The sequence below is a fragment of the Lytechinus variegatus genome, chromosome 2 (assembly GCF_018143015.1).
Source record: "Lytechinus variegatus isolate NC3 chromosome 2, Lvar_3.0, whole genome shotgun sequence".
Classification (NCBI taxonomy): domain Eukaryota; kingdom Metazoa; phylum Echinodermata; class Echinoidea; order Temnopleuroida; family Toxopneustidae; genus Lytechinus; species Lytechinus variegatus.
In genome coordinates this window covers 51,574,595-51,590,946 of record NC_054741.1, presented here as the reverse complement: position 1 = coordinate 51,590,946, position 16,352 = coordinate 51,574,595, and the positions used below count along the sequence as shown (strand labels likewise).

At 36.9% G+C, this 16,352-nt stretch overlaps 1 protein-coding gene across 1 annotated transcript; it reads left to right on the top strand.

The window, feature by feature from the left end:
• The first annotated feature begins 3,344 nt into the window (after positions 1-3,344).
• On the top strand, positions 3,345-16,124 carry LOC121406851 (neuronal acetylcholine receptor subunit alpha-6-like). The gene is made up of 9 exons (XM_041597723.1): positions 3,345-3,517; positions 4,301-4,378; positions 9,096-9,229; positions 10,216-10,260; positions 10,368-10,477; positions 11,060-11,192; positions 11,794-12,045; positions 13,082-13,333; positions 16,014-16,124. The coding sequence occupies exons 2-9, from the start codon at positions 4,312-4,314 to the stop codon at positions 16,122-16,124; spliced, it is 1,104 nt and encodes a 367-aa protein (XP_041453657.1). The 5' UTR covers positions 3,345-3,517; positions 4,301-4,311.
• The last annotated feature ends 228 nt before the right edge of the window (positions 16,125-16,352 follow it).

Below are 16,352 nucleotides of genomic sequence, written 5' to 3'. Positions count from 1 at the left end.
ATAGGCTGCACATTCAGACCCTTAACTCGAGTGAAGGGTTTGCCCAGCAGATTAACCATCATCATCATCAGAATGCACGTACACGGATTCTTATATTAATGAAGCTCGAGTATACTTGGGATTGCTGTTTCTTAGATCATGATACATCTTTTAAGAAGAATAACGGGAATGGCCCTGTACAGTGTATATCCGGTTATTACCTTTTCTCATCATGACGCAATATGAAAAACATGATTACAAATAGAAATTCATTTGTTCTAGAAATGGTTCATGGATAGCAGGGGCAGATGTAGTCATGCAGCTAAGCTTGTGAACTAGTATTTCATCCTTGTAATGTGTAATACTCAATTGATTAGACATATTTATTGGGCTTCGACTTCGAGTATACCTTTACACATGACTTGAATACAGTCCAGTGGCGTACCTAGGATCTCCCATATGGGGCAATAGGTCTTCAACAACAAATATAGGAATTCGTAACAGAAAAAAAAATTGACAAGCAAAAAAAAAGGTCTTCAAGCTCGTCAGGGGGGGCAGGGACACGTCCCTTGCATGGGTTGTGACTCCTCAGGGGGAGCAGTCTACCCCCCCCCCATAGGTACGCTATAGTGCTTGTATACGCAGGCGCGGTTCTCCGTTGGAGAGGATACTTGTGATTCAAGCCTCCCCTACACCAATTTACACCTGTTTCGTCGGTATAGTTTCCCATCCCAATGCTGCCATTGACAGGCTATTTACTCTGCATTAAACGTGTTAAATGGCCCAATTTAAAACTTCCTCAAGCCCCTAGAAGCCCCACCCCCTCCTCCCAAGGAAAAATAATAATAGTCCGGCTAAACCCGTGCCTGGGTGTACAATAAATAAAGTTTTGAAAATTTGTTTAGGACCATGAAATTCTCTATTGTAAAATACGCTGAGTAAGTGTTCGCAGTTTTCGAACAATGTTTAAAATATTTTGTACATACAATGAATTATGATCAATAATTCGACGAATTCGACAATGTTATTAGCATTATCGATATCTCTTTGTTTTCATCTGAAACGAGCGGCTATAACCACACTCCCTCATACATAAGCCTGTTAATATTTGATAATTGCTATAACTATGGTGGTTTTGCTGACATCAGCCAGTCCCAGCCAGTGTCAGCGTGCATTTATTATTTAATGTCTGACTACCGTTATTATCATAATTATGCTGGGGCTCAACGTTCAAAATGGATATCAGTTGAAATGTTATTGATATTTCAAATGCGAACCTCTGACTGCTTCACCGGTAAGAGTCATCGACCCATGTATCAAAGTTCATCGAAAATACTTGTATACCTGTTAATCAGTGATGATTGTAACTTTCCAGTGTAATTCGTAATGATATTAATATAGCTCATGTTCAAAGTATTCAATTAATGCTCCACACCCAAAACAAGACACTTACGAGTCTGTTACAACAAAACAAAATATCCGGGATTATAATACTCAAGGTGATGGGGTGTACAGAAGAGTCTTAATCCAGTTGGGAGGAGTTTAGGAGTACAATAAAACATTAATTTCCGAAAATAAAAAAGAAATACTAATTCTTCTTTGAAAAACAAAATCAGTGTAAATGAGCTTGAAGGCTTCCTTTCCAACATCTTTTCTCTCGACCAAGATCGATGATGGGATTGCGCACTCCCTTATCCTCCTCATTTTATCCCAGACGCTAGTTCACCCCCCCCCCTCCTTCTCGTATTTTTTGCTCGATCGCTTCGCCCTCTCGTAAAGTTTTATAATTTGCACGTTTTGCAACACTATACGCATCTTAAATATTAAGCATCATCTCGCTACAGGATTCCTCAATTTGATTCAATGTTATATTATCATGTCGAGTGGTGACTACTGTCTTTCTTTAAATATAATTTAATTATTATTTTGAATGTCATGTACTTTTATAATAGGAGAATACTGAATTAAGTTTATTAATCGATAAACTTCAAATTGCGAGCAATACCATTTCATATCACCGTTGTCTCAACACCTGTTGAATATCACGTGTATTTATTCCCTAGCGGAGGAAATCAAGATTGATAAAAAATCGTTTCATTAACTATGTCTCTTTTTTTTCATATCAAGAAAATCTAATTAATATTCAGAGAGCCGGATACAATATCCATCAAATTGTGAAATCTGCCAAGTTTAAAATTTAAAACAAGCTTACATATTATTTTTAAGGGTTATTATTAATTTTTACAGTAAACCGACTGTCAGGATCCCCCAGGTCTCAATCTTAGAGCTAGCTGACCTTAACAATTTAATTTGGGGATAAAACAATAGCGGAATTAGATTATGTCCGCTGTCTGTCTGTGATCCTTGCGGTATATCACGTCATTGTAACACACAAGGAAAATGGAGAGATGACTTCATCATTGTACTTTTTAGGTCAAAGGCGAAATGGAGATTACAAACCTGACCTAAAATTATCAAAATATTTGAGGAAAAAGAAAGTTAAATTTATACCTACGTTTGCTTCTAGATTCGGATAAAAGTCGGTTTTTTACCACTGAAATTGCTGCCTGCCTTCTGATAGTGATAATCTCTATAAACCAAATTTCTATCCAGTTGAGTCGAAACTATGCATACCTCAGTATTTCAAGATCTTAATCAATCCAGCCTGCAATGATACAATCAATGAAATGTGTTATGATTGCGACTTGCTAGTTACGATGTTTATTTTTATTTTTAAATTCGAATATGGAAATGAGAAATGAAATGAATAATAATGGTTCATTGACTGATGTATGTAATCAGTGGCATACAGATGAGAGGCTTTAGGGGGTGGGGGCTTTCACCCCCCCCCCCCCTCCCCGAAATTTTTCACGACCAAGAAAAAAACGAGAAAAGGAAAAAAATGAAAGAGAGAAGGGTGAGATGTGATAGTATTTTCTGAATTTTATGTCAAAATCTATCATATAATTGGATTCTTGTAATAAAAAATATTTTTAAAAAATTGCCCCCTCGCTCACAACCTTTTTTCTTTCTTTTTTTATAATTTAGCCCGATACACCATATTTGGCTCCCTAAAGAAATGTTGGCTCATTACGCCACTTAAAATAATTAACTATTTTGATGCACTGAAGAGCATTGCAATCCTCACGTCATATGAAATACCCTTTAATTTCACACTTTTATTTGGAATTAAGATGGCAAATTTCCTCCGAGGGCCGCACTAAAATGTCGCAGGAGGACGCAGGCAATGGAACAATACCGACTCTATGAAGCGATCAACGGTATGCCACTGAAATTAACGTATTCAGCTTGATCGATCTGGGCATGACTACGGCGGTGTGACTGATACATCTAGCTGTATCTACATGCATTTCACAAATTCACAGTCGTGCTAGACAGGGGTGTATTGAGCTGCTTTTGTAGGATGGTGAGGGGTACAAACACACACCCCTGTCCCTATCCACAGGAGGGATCTGTCATTTCAGAGGTAATCCAAGGTACTGGTCACATCAGGTTACTCCATATTGATATAAATCTGGTAAGTTCATTTTTCAAGCATTATTATTTTGACTGAAATGACATAGAGATTTTAATATTTGATGCTTATGAAATTTCTAATTTTTGTGGAACGTTTTTGATCGATGGGAGGAGTAATGAGATACAGTCACTTAAATCCCACCATAACTTGGTATTTTCAGTACTGTGTTAAGGTAAGATAGTTGGTGTATTTAAGCAAATTACTAGTTTGAAGTACAATTTTGGTACTCGGATTCAAAACCAAGTCTGATATATGAATGCCCACTAGCAAGGAAGGTCTTGAGCCGTCGGTCTTTTGGCTCCTTACCAACAATTTTTTCATGCTTTCCTACCAATAGGGTCACACACATCAAATTTAATTCGTCCAGCACCCGGTCCAACCAAGGAGATATCACCTCTAACGATATCTCCTTGGTCCAACTATCGGTCATAACAATCTAGCAATAGTCTACTTCAATAATGTAACTGTAATTCATCGTTGTTATTCCACTAGCTAAAAATGAATATAAAACAAGAACGGGGAAAAAATCGTGGAGATTTGTTTTTTCATTCAATGAGTAAAACAAGTACCACATTTCCAATAATGAAAAGTGTTGTTTGCATCAGGAATAAAAGCACCGTTACTAGTTTCTTGGTTTATGTCTATAAAATCGTCGATTTGTTCTTTTGATAATTAATTATACTGACCCACATTTCTTACCAAAACTCATTTTAATTTTAGCATCTCTCCTTGACGCATATATAAGTTAATTACTTTTATTCTTACCTCATCTCCAATCTCCAGGATGGTTTAAGATGACGTCATTGCTGTCATTTCCGGTATTTATGGCCCTTTCTTTCATTGCAATTCAGTGCACACAAGGTAACTTATCAAATTGTCTTCATCCCTCCAAACTATACACTGGTCTCCACTCTTCTTCATCTCGATGATGGAATTTCTCCAGAATTGAACTTATATCTTTTCTTTCATTTCTCTTCTTTCTTTTCATTGCTATAATTTATTCGTTTACCTGAGAGAATATGGTTGTAAGGATACATTAAAAAGTATTAGAATCATGTAAAGACGAATATGGATGTTTGGTGTAAACAAATTATAATAATAATATGTAAATTCTATATGCATCGTTTTTGAAGAACTGTAAAACTGAAACGTCCTTTGTACTACTTCAAACGAGCGTATACTTTTGGCCCTATGACACATCATTGAGTAAAATTTTACTGAATATTCAGGTGGCCGTTTCATAAAGCTGTTCGTAAGTTAAGAGCGACTTTAAGAACGACTGGTGATCCCTTCTTGTGGTGAATGGTATACACCAAAATGTTCATTGGCGATGGTTCAACTCGTAGGAAAGGTTCACCAGTCGTTCTTAAAGTCGCTCTTAACTCACGAACAGCTTTATGAAACGGCCCCAGGTTTGGAGTGTGGGTATGAACTTAAAATTTGAATAATCATAGCCTGCAGGTAATCACATCTAACGTATTAATTAATGTGTTCTTATGTGGCTCTTTTAGATTTACTTTAAGGCGCTGTCATTGGCATAACATGTAGATTTGTCATTTGGAAGGAACCGTAGCGGTGCTATATACAGGGGGCAGGGGCGACCGCCCCCCATGATTTTTCAAGAAGTGAAAATATGGAAAAGGGGGCTAGTTATCATGGATAGAGATCAAACTTATGTAACTCTATATCCCCTATGATATTCAATTGAGAAAAATATCGATCGTGCTAGGGTCGAATTAATTGCCACCCCCTTATCAAAACACACTGGAGTCGCCCCTACAGGGAGGAGAATTGCATAACGAAAACTTTGAATGAATAGGGCTTAACCATGCTTTATTATTATGATTAAGAGATATGCATGTACATTGCTGTAATTTTGAATGAATTGAGAGTACCCTGAACGTGAGCCCCTTGTGAACGTTTCCTCAAAATTCCATGTGTTGCTATGTGAGTCAGCATCTATATTTTCAGATGTAGGTTGGAAAATATCCAACTTAAAGGCTACGATATGTCTTCAAAATGTTCTCGTTGATTTCCAGTTACACTGTGTAGTTTGGTATCAATCTGAACTCTGAAAAGGGCGTGAATTCATTAAATTCATTGATTGTAAGATTAATCCAGATTTGACGAGCCATATTCGACAGAACACTCGCTGGTCGAGGGGGTTTGTTGAAAAGCATCTTGAAAAACGTTTTTACTGGTCATGAAGACTCAATTACGAGTGGAAGTAATGACTGAAACTACATCAAATGCATACGAATTGACAACAATCACAAGCAAAAGCTATGCTTTAGTATATCTTATCGCACAGAAGTAATTGTTTGAAGACAGCAACTGCAACCAAAAGCTTATGCTGTGAATTTACAGTATATTTAATCGCACAGAAGTAATTGCTATAAATGCTTCAAGATCCAGTGTTTGTTGAAAAAAATGCATAAAAGCATGAGAACTTGAATCAAAGTTGGCTTAATCGGAAGTGTTGCATTATTTTGTATACGGTATAAACCCATAAAGCCAAGTAGATTATTAAAACCGAAGTTATACAAGATGAATTAATATACTAGGAATTAATCTCTGTGAAAAAAAATTATAATTTCGACAATTAAGAGATAAAATTATTACTCTTTTTTCCCCTATCATAAACTACTTAGCTACAAGAGGGCTGCTTGATTCTGATCGAGGAGTGGATGATGGCTTGTGACATGAATATGCCATTCGAAATTAAAAGCGATTTACTGGTGATGGTTTTTGCACCAGCGTGACTGCTGTTGCCGAAACTAAAAGCAACTGCTATAGCAAACGGTGGTTTATTTTCATTTGGTCCAATGCCAATTCGTCCAATTTCCAACTTGTCTGCTAGCATTTGGTCTACCATCAGTTCGTTCAATATCCACATGGTCTAATTCCCATTTCGTCCACTCACCATTCGGTCTAATATCAAGTTGGTCCCATAGCCATATAGTCTATGTACCATTTTGTCTATTGGACTAAGTGTTAATTGGGCAAAATGAATGAAAATAAAACGAATATTAGACCAACTGGTTATGCGACGATCAGTGGCGTACCGTGGGTCATGTCATTGGGGGGGGGCACCAGCAAAAATTTCGGGTCACTTAGGGAGCGCGCGAAGCGCGCTCAGTTGTCAGGTATACTGACCTTATAGAGATATTTTAAGGACATGCAGTGCCATCAAACGGATATGTATCTCACTGATTAAATAATGCGAGCGCGAAGCGCGAGCTGAAAAATTTTTATATTGATAGCTAAAAATGGACATTATAAGCAAATTGTTTTGTAATCATGATACTTAACTGTCTCGCTAAACAAACAATGCGAGCGCGAAGCGCGAGTTAAAATTTTTGTATATACTGACCCTAAACAAGGAAATTTTAAGGATTATATTTTAGAATCCATTAAGAGTTTGAATATCTTACCATAGTCATCTAATGCTAGTGCCATCCTTTGCTGATTTTGTTAGAATTACATCTAAACACAGTCATGAAGCACCTTTTGTAGTCATTGTAATCATGATTATCATACGCATCTTACTAATCAAATACTGCAAGCGCAAAAGCGTGAGCTGAAAATTTAGACCCCACGTATTTCACTAACCAAATGCGAGCGCGAAGCGCGAGCTAAAATTTTTTTGATATTCAGATCAGAAAAATAGACATTTTAAGGACTGATTTTAGAAGTTTATGAAGAGCAGAAATCTCACCAATCCACACTCTAAAAATGAAGTGCTAATTTAGCTCTTAAAGAGAGTGACTGCACTTCGGAGTGCTGATTTGTCTATGAACTAGACAAATAAGCACTCCGAAGTGCAGTCACTATACACGCTCTTTAAGAGCTAAATTAGCACTTCATTTTTAGAGTGCACTAATGCGAACGTTAGCACGGACAGGAAATTTTTTATATTAAGACCTTAAAATAGGGCAATAACTTTCAGTAGTCATGAAAAAGAAGAATATATCACTACTTAAACCAATAATAACTCTAATTGCGAGGAAATATATTATTTTGTTGTATATTGATTTGAAAACAGGAGGCTTTAGTACAGCAGGTTTATATATCTCGTTAAACAGTCTATGCAAGCACCAGGAACAATGAAGACACACTTAAGCAAATAATGTTTCATGAAGTTATGAAAAAATGCTTCTTATGTTATATAACATAATATAACACTGTAATGAACAACAATTTCTTCTTTTTCCCACTACGTTTTCTCTTCCTTTTCCCCTCTTTTTCTCCTTTTCCCCGTTTTTTTTTGGGGGGGCCAGCCGATGGGGGGCACGTGCCCCCATGCCCCCCCCCCCGTAGTTACACCACTGGCGACGATATATGGTAATAGATGGACTGGTGATTAGACGAGGTGATGATTGGACCAAATAGTAATTGGGCCAAATGTTTGTTCAGACGAAATGTTGATGGATGGAATGGCATTAGACTATACGAAGGTAGACCATGTGGTGAGTGGATGAGTTGGCAGTGGACGAATGAGCAATTTACCGCTTACAGCAATGAAAGGAACATGAGCAGAAACACGTGATTATCTGAAACGAAGAATTCGCTTAACTTTTGTAGAGCACTGAACTATGTACATGTATATAGTATTTGATTATGGCTTTAAAAACATAGCAGTAGCCCAACACGATGTGTTATCTAACCCTGGCTAACAAAAATATGTACACTCTTGTTGGGCGACATATGTAATTGGTTATTCAATTCTGGAAAGTTTTAAACCAATATTGTGTGTGTGTGCCTTGGGTGAAAACTACACATTCTTGGTTGAAAACTACCCAGACTTGGATAAGTTTTGTAACCGATTGTCGTGTGGACAGTATATTGCCCAACATTTTAAGAGTGTACAAAACAATTGCATGCCTATAATTTCAATACATAAGGATTTTAGGAATATAACAAAAGACTTGGAAAAGCAATAGCCGCTTTTAGGCACTTGACACACTATTTCCTCAAAATACGTATATACACCCATATCATTTCGGAACGTATCAATTTTTTGCCAATCGTCTCTTAAAGTCAACATACCAAATTTCACTATGAACCCATTGGTTATTCAATTCTGGAAAGTTTTAAACCAATATTGTGTGTGTGTGCCTTGGGTGAAAACTACACATTCTTGGTTGAAAACTACCCAGACTTGGATAAGTTTTGTAACCGATTGTCGTGTGGACAGTATATTGCCCAACATTTTAAGAGTGTACAAAACAATTGCATGCCTATAATTTCAATACATAAGGATTTTAGGAATATAACAAAAGACTTGGAAAAGCAATAGCCGCTTTTAGGCACTTGACACACTATTTCCTCAAAATACGTATATACACCCATATCATTTCGGAACGTATCAATTTTTTGTCAATCGTCTCTCAAAGTCAACATACCAAATTTCATTATGAACCCATTAAAAAATAACGACCTTGATTTTCATTCAGATTTTACCATGATTAGGCCTATACACTTTGAAATCAATCCGACGATTGTGGATTCGAATGATGGAGCAATCAAATTCATCAAAATCATTAATGGACTATATCTTCTTTGCCCACGTTGTCAGGTTGGAATCAGCTCGGTCCTTACGACACATTGACGTCTACCCTACTTGAATCATATAACAATCACAACCCACCATCGTACAGTCAACCAACCAAGGTTGAGATAGCCATTATCCTTCAAAGTATCACCAAACTGGTAAGGTCGATCCGTAAAAGGGGTTCTGATTGGTGGCACTAATTCATAAAAACAAATGTTCTTTTTTTCACACAATCTATTTAGCTTTTACCGGTATACGGCGCGAATCAGCGCTAGTCTGAAGTAGCCTGAAGAAACGAAAAGGCGAAAGCTCACAAGGAAACAACTAAATTGATTGTGAAAAGATGAAAATTTGTTTTATTTGCCAAGGTCAATAATGTTTTTTAACCAATTTTTAATGGTTGTATATAGAAATCATCAGCAATAATTAATTATCGGAATACTTGGAATGAATTGCTCGTAACAAGGGCAGTGACGCATCAATTTATTATATGCAGGGGGTGGGGTGATAATGTCCGCACGATATAATATGCGAATGATTTGTTATTATTCTCGGCACCATAAAATGTAGATAAATGTACAACTACTGTGCACTAAAAAAAGTCCCACAAAAACAATTAAGACCTCCGCCGATTATTTCACCCCAGATCCCCCCCCCCCCATTCGGCAATGTACTACATAAGAGGAAGATAACGAAAACAATATTATTTGAGGAGTAAACAATTCTGACATCGGGATCAGTCCCAGGATTCTGTCCATTTGATTACATTGTTTTAATGAGGGTGTGTTCGAAGTTGGTACCTCTCTTTATCTAATCTTATTACCCATCAAGAGATTATGTGTGTGTTAATGTGGGTAAGAAACGTATCACCTCTTTTCTCTATTTATTTATTCATTTTTTGGGGGGTGGGTGGGTGTGGGGTGTTTGTAAATTTACAATTCTGTGAATATATTGTGTATTTCCTTATACCATCCATCCCTCGGGCCCTCTCTTCTCTCCCCCTTTCACCTCGCTCCCTCCCCTCCCCCCCCCCACTCCCTCTTTCCCCCTCTCTCTCGCTTTCTCTCTTTCTATAATCTCTCCCCCCCCTCCCTATTTTCCTGTATGTACCTGACCTTTGTCTCTCTTCCTCTCTCATTCTCAGGATGAATTCGAGGGGACATTTTCGGCAGTTGCCTGGCAGAAACTGGTATGTACGAAACATAATCATGAAGTAAAGACTTAAATTCGACTCTCTTTTATGCGGATCTAACAAGTTCCATTTTTATCATTTTGGGGGGCTTCTCCTTGTTACAGTTATGGAAAGATGATCGTCTATCCTGGAATAAATCGGAATATGACGGCATCAAAGCCATCCGTGTCCCTGCTTGGCAAATATGGAAACCCGACATCATACTTTACAACAGGTGAGTTCATCTTTGGTAATATCTTCACTCTCGAACGATTTCTTTGTAATGGATATTGAACTTTGTGATACTTGATCTTCAACTTACTGAAAATCTAACAAATATTTTAATCTTTAAAAAAGGAGATATTACGATCTTGTATCATGTTGGGCCTGCATCATGGTTTGGATAAGGGTGTGTATGTAAGACCGCTTGATTAGCAGAAATAAGATCATTTTCTTTGGTCAGATAAACAGTTGTCATTTAGAATGATGGCACCTGATACAAAATGGAAAAAAGGCATCTGATGCCTTTAAATTGCCCCTATCAGCTTTTAGCACCGGTAACTTCGATGGTTATACATGTATATGAGATTATAATTACATTTGCCTTCTTTTTTTCGTTATTCTTCCCTATTTTTATTTTCTTTCTTATTTCTTCCTTTTCCTTCATTGTCGCCCCATCCCAACTTTGCACCCCTCAAAATGGCTCTCGTCTGCTACCCCCCCTTTCCTTAGATACGCCACCACACATAGGTTTTCTCAATGTGAATGGTCTTGGTCACGATAATCCAATATTTTCTCATCCAATATTTTCAACCAGTGTCGAAGAGAGGAAGATATTGTCAGAGGTACAGGCTGTGGTTTATTCAGATGGTACCCTGTATCACATCATACCTATTAGCATCAAATCATCGTGTAAAATGGACCTTAGCAAGTACCCTTATGATGTACAGGTAATTCGATTGATTATCTTGATTTTTATCAATTGACGAATGTTGGGTAGTTAGTTCAATAACCAAGGCAACCAAAGAATTTCTCTCGTTATCGATCGAAAAGAACAAAGTGAATGAATATAATAGCGAAGCGTCGAAGTCAGAATCTCTCATTGATAATCATTAAATAATAATTGTTTTCAAACCTGAATTATTCTTGATTTATTAAGTCTGCATATAGACTGATCACGGTGTTTGTTTATTGTTATGATATATTTTGATTGGTAGTTGACCATTCGATCCATTGCACAACTGACTGCATGATTACAAGCCGGGGTAATGATAACGGTAGAGCCCGCTGTGAGAATAGTTTTCGGAACAGAAGTGGCTACCCTGGGTAAATATGCCGTTAATATATAGTGTTGTTATCATGCAGGTCAACGGAAAATACATCTTTTTCGTTTGATATATTTTTGTTCTGTTTCAACAGAACTGCTTTCGCAAAAAAAAACTTTCAATCTTATATACCTCGATTTTTTTTCATTCAGTTTATTAATTTCCAACAAATATTACCCCTAAAATTATATAAAACCACACTGAAAGAACAGTTTCCCCCTTTTAGAACTGCACGCTGATCTGGGGTGCCTGGATGCAGGATAATTCGCGGATATCATTGAGTACTTCCGCCACTAATCTTGATCTAGAAGACTTCACACCAAACCCAATCTGGGAGATCGTTGACACCACCCTGGCCAAGAACATCAAGAAATATGATTGCTGTCCGGAGACATACGAGGATATAGCAGTCTCGATCATCCTACGTAGGAAGCAACCCGATAGTCTCATCGCATCGGCTGTCATAGCAACCTGGATGGTGAATAATTCTAATCCTTCCCACAATTCCTCTGGACATGTTTGTCCCTCTCACACATTTGCAAGTTGCAACTACTGGGCCGTGTTGCAAGAAACTTGCGATCAATTTCAAATCTATATTTTCAGTTCTTAAATCAATCACATATCTTGCAATCAATGATTGCAAATTAGTGATTTATTGTTAATCTGCTTCTTGAAACAAGGAGCGTAATCTGATTTTCTACAGCTGAAACTGATCTATCAGTTTTAGAATTGCAAATATTTGCAATTGATTTTTGCAAATATTTTCTTGCAATACCCCCAAATCGAAAACATGTTCATTTCAAAAAATGGATTTCCCAATTTTTTCACGGCCTAACGCGGGTTTTTTTTTTTCTCGACAGGGGAGGCCGGATAGGGTTAAAATAGTTTGATGGTTACATTCTTGTTAGCGAAAAGGCAAAATGAAAATGTTTAAACATGGGCATCTTTTGTTTGTTTTTATTCATTAATTTTTGGGGGGTTCTTTTTTGCATGTTTATCGATTGAAATTGAAATCTGGTGCACTCTTTTGGTGAAATGTTGCTATATGTATTTTTTCTAATCTAAGAGGCCAAGAACCGCCCCCACCCACTTGCTACATTCGGCCAAGAATATTTCCTTTTTATTTAAAAATGGGTTCGAATCTCATCGTATCTTACATCTCTTTTCGTTCTTTCCCTCTTTTCCGTATCTTCTTTCTCCTTAATTCGCTTTGAAACATTTCGTATTAAGCAATCTAGAAATACAATCAAATCATTATTGTCTATCCATGATTATTTTATACATCTCTCTGGTTTATTTCATGCTTCTTTCTATTCCTGATAAACCGATTTTCGGAAGGTAGGCACATTCTTTAAATGAATTGAACCAATTATGCTTGTCAAACAAAACGATTTGTTAAGTATGCCAAAAAATTGAATATCATGTCTTTTACGTCTCATTATTGATGAAGTTTTGGTAAAGTATTGTCTTAATGAAGTCATTTATGATTACTGTTTGTTTTGTCTCAAAATCAGATTGTGGTCGTTTTCGTCATCTCACCTCCTTCATCCGGTGAACGAATCATCTTCGCTGGTTTCATCTTTGTTTCTCTCATCATCCTATCAGCTTGGTTGAGTGCCACCGTACCTTCCTACACATCAACGAACCTCGGCAGATTTCTCGTGTTTGGGATGTTGATGACGGCCATGATCACGGTCTTGTTAGCCGTATGCCATGGGCTCTATCCGAGGCAAGATGGGGAGAAAGATAGCGAAACGACAGCAAAGGTATTACAAAAACAACATTAATCAAGGAAAAAATGTTGAATGTTTGGTGACAGATAAGCAGAATACAAAGAAGGAACGGGAGAACGAGGGCGTGGGATTCATGTTATAAAAGATGATGAGGAAGGGGAGAGGCTGGGTGCTTAAAACTCCATCTTAACAATCAGGGGCGTAGATAGCGGGGGGGATGGGGGGGATGCATCCCCCCACCTAAAATTCTGGGGGGATGGTGTGTACAATCATCCCCCCAGGTTTCTGTGGGGGAAGAAGCAAAACTATACAGTAATAAAGCAATGAATGCTAGTTAAAATCAATCAATAATAATAGCAGTAATAATCATAACGTACAGCAATGACAAACATGATCAAAATTGGACTTTTATTTAGAGTCAATCATCTTATATGCATTTACAACTTGCAAGTTTTAAGTAATAACAACTGTCTTGCGTCGTCATATACATTTAAGGATCGTTATTCAGAGTTTCACTAAGTACATTTCCTTATAATAATTATGTATTTGCAAAGGAGATAAGTTCAAAATATTTCATTACAGATTTAAGAAAGTGTCGCTTAATCACTCCCTTTCAGAGCAATTGCTTTCATAACACATTAACACTGTTTAAACGAATTAATAAGAAATTACCTATACAATACACTGACCCTTTTCCCTGCTGGCCATGTCCTCAACCCCTACTTTGCAAAGGAAAGGTGAACATTTTCAGTCTCCAAGGAGCGAATTAGTAAATGAATGATTTTGGAATGAAAGTGCAAATTTTGGATGGCCTCAGTGATATCCGAGGTTTTTTTCACTCAATATTCACTCTTTCATATATTCACTCCTTAAAGAGTGAACTATTTCACTAATTTTTTCAGAGTACTTTTCAGAGCGCTTTTCAAAGAAGGTAGAATCATCCAATATATAGACATGCCTTAATTCACGAAGGCAGATTGAATCAATCCATGGATAAGATTAATTTATGGTCTAAGATCACAGAACAAGCCTAACTCGACCCTCATAATCCATGAGGCAGATCGTGTTATTTTGTTATCTTTAACTCGTCTGCTTTGGCCCATGATATTTTGTTTTTATCGAGTACGTTATCTCCTTCATTCTTTATATTTATATATTAATTATATATATATATATATATATATATATATATATATATATATATATATATATATATATATATATATAATATTATATATATATATATATATATATATATATATATGTATATATATATTCTGAAGAATTGATAAAGGAAATCAAAGAACTCCATACTCACGCAATTCCCAATACGCTTTATACAGATCATTATCTTAACATAAAGGCATGGTCACACCGCCCGAGCGTTGTTGGAGCGGTCGTGGAGCGGAGAGAAAAAAAATCATCACCGCTCGCTCCCGTTCACCATTTTCGATTTCGATTGTTTTTATTTTGTTTTCGATTTTTTTTTTTTTTTTCCCCAATTTTGTGAGCGAAATTCGACCCCCCCCCCCCTCTCCCTACTGCTCCACTACCGCTCCAACAACGCTCGGCGGTGTGACCAGGGGGCCGTTTCATAAAGCTGTTCGTAAGATAAGAGCGACTTTACGAACGACTGGTGAACCTTTCTTACGCGCTTAACAATCGCCAATGTATACACCATTTACCACGAGAAAGGATCACCAGTCGTTCTTAAAGTCGCCTTAACTTACGAACAGCTTTATGAAACACCCACCAGGCCTTAAGTTGAACGAACATTCACTAGTGAAGCCAATAAGGCATGATAAGTACTAACGTCTGCAATGGCATATTGGGAGTCCGAAAATGTGCACATACTAATGGTATTGTTTGAATCAAATGTAAAAGCGCGTCCATCATTGTCCATTCAATCAATTATCAGGCAATCAGGAGCTACATTGCGATTAGGATTTCTCTGGCTAACAGATTCTCCACCCAATGAATGTACTATTATTGTAAGAAAACTGAATTAAACAAAACAATGACAAATTGAAGAAGTTGGAAAAGAAGACCGGATTAAAGAAAGTTATAGGCCTGCTAAAAGAAAGGAAGTCAAAATATTGAGAGACGACTGTGAAGGAATAGTTATACCGATCACCGTTGAATATGATTTTATTTTTATCTGTTTTTTCTCTTATTATTTAGATTTTTTTTTATTTCAATCTTTATTAGTGACAAGTTGCATGTTCTTCATTATCATTTTGTATTTTTTTTTCATTCTTAATGACCGTACAATAATGTGCAATTAATAATTCTGTGATACCTTTTCTAGTGATGGTACACAGCAAAAACTGTGGTGTTAACCGGTGTACATAGAGGACCACACCAGTTATTTTACACCAGTATTAAATTGGTGGTGTTAGTTTTACACCTATAGGTGTTATTACAACACCTGTGGTTGTTACATTTACACTCTTTGGTGTCATGTTCAATCTCTAGGGTGTTATTTCAACACCTCAAGGTGTGGTCCTCTATTAACACCAATTGGTGTCAGTTTTAACACCAGTCACAGTGTATAATTTGATTGAGATTTATATGTATATATATATATATATATATATATTATATTGTTATTGTATATTTGATTTGAGAAGACAATAAAAACATGTTATAAAACAAAAACATATATATATATATATCTCCCCCTTCATTATTTTTTCATACCATTCAATGTCAGGATATTCTGAATGAACGGAGGCGGCGGTACTTCCGACTGTTCGATGCCGGTGCTATGATCTTCATCGTCGTACTTCTATCAGTTATGACAGGCGCCCTCTTCGCCTCGTGAACTACAGGTGGTTAACAGTCACTTGGTCAGCTCTGCTTCATAACAATAGGGTTTTGGTGATTAGTAGACTTGTTAACTGCAAAAAAAGGGCTTACGGCTGCATTTTTGAGTACAAATGTCCCACTTGGCACAAATGTTCCTTGAGTCAAAAGAAAAAGATTCATCCAAAGAGACACGCTGTATCTATGCAAATAAGCAAGTAATTTGCATAAATTTGCATATTATGTC

Excerpts from the sequence above, each read along its gene's own strand:
- LOC121406851 (XM_041597723.1), top strand. The coding sequence starts at position 4,312 with ATGACGTCATTGCTGTCATTTCCGGTATTTATGGCCCTTTCTTTCATT. Across the intron at positions 10,261-10,367 it reads CAGTTGCCTGGCAGAAACTG|TTATGGAAAGATGATCGTCT; the intron begins GTATGTACGAAA and ends TCCTTGTTACAG. Across the intron at positions 10,478-11,059 it reads GACATCATACTTTACAACAG|TGTCGAAGAGAGGAAGATAT; the intron begins GTGAGTTCATCT and ends ATTTTCAACCAG.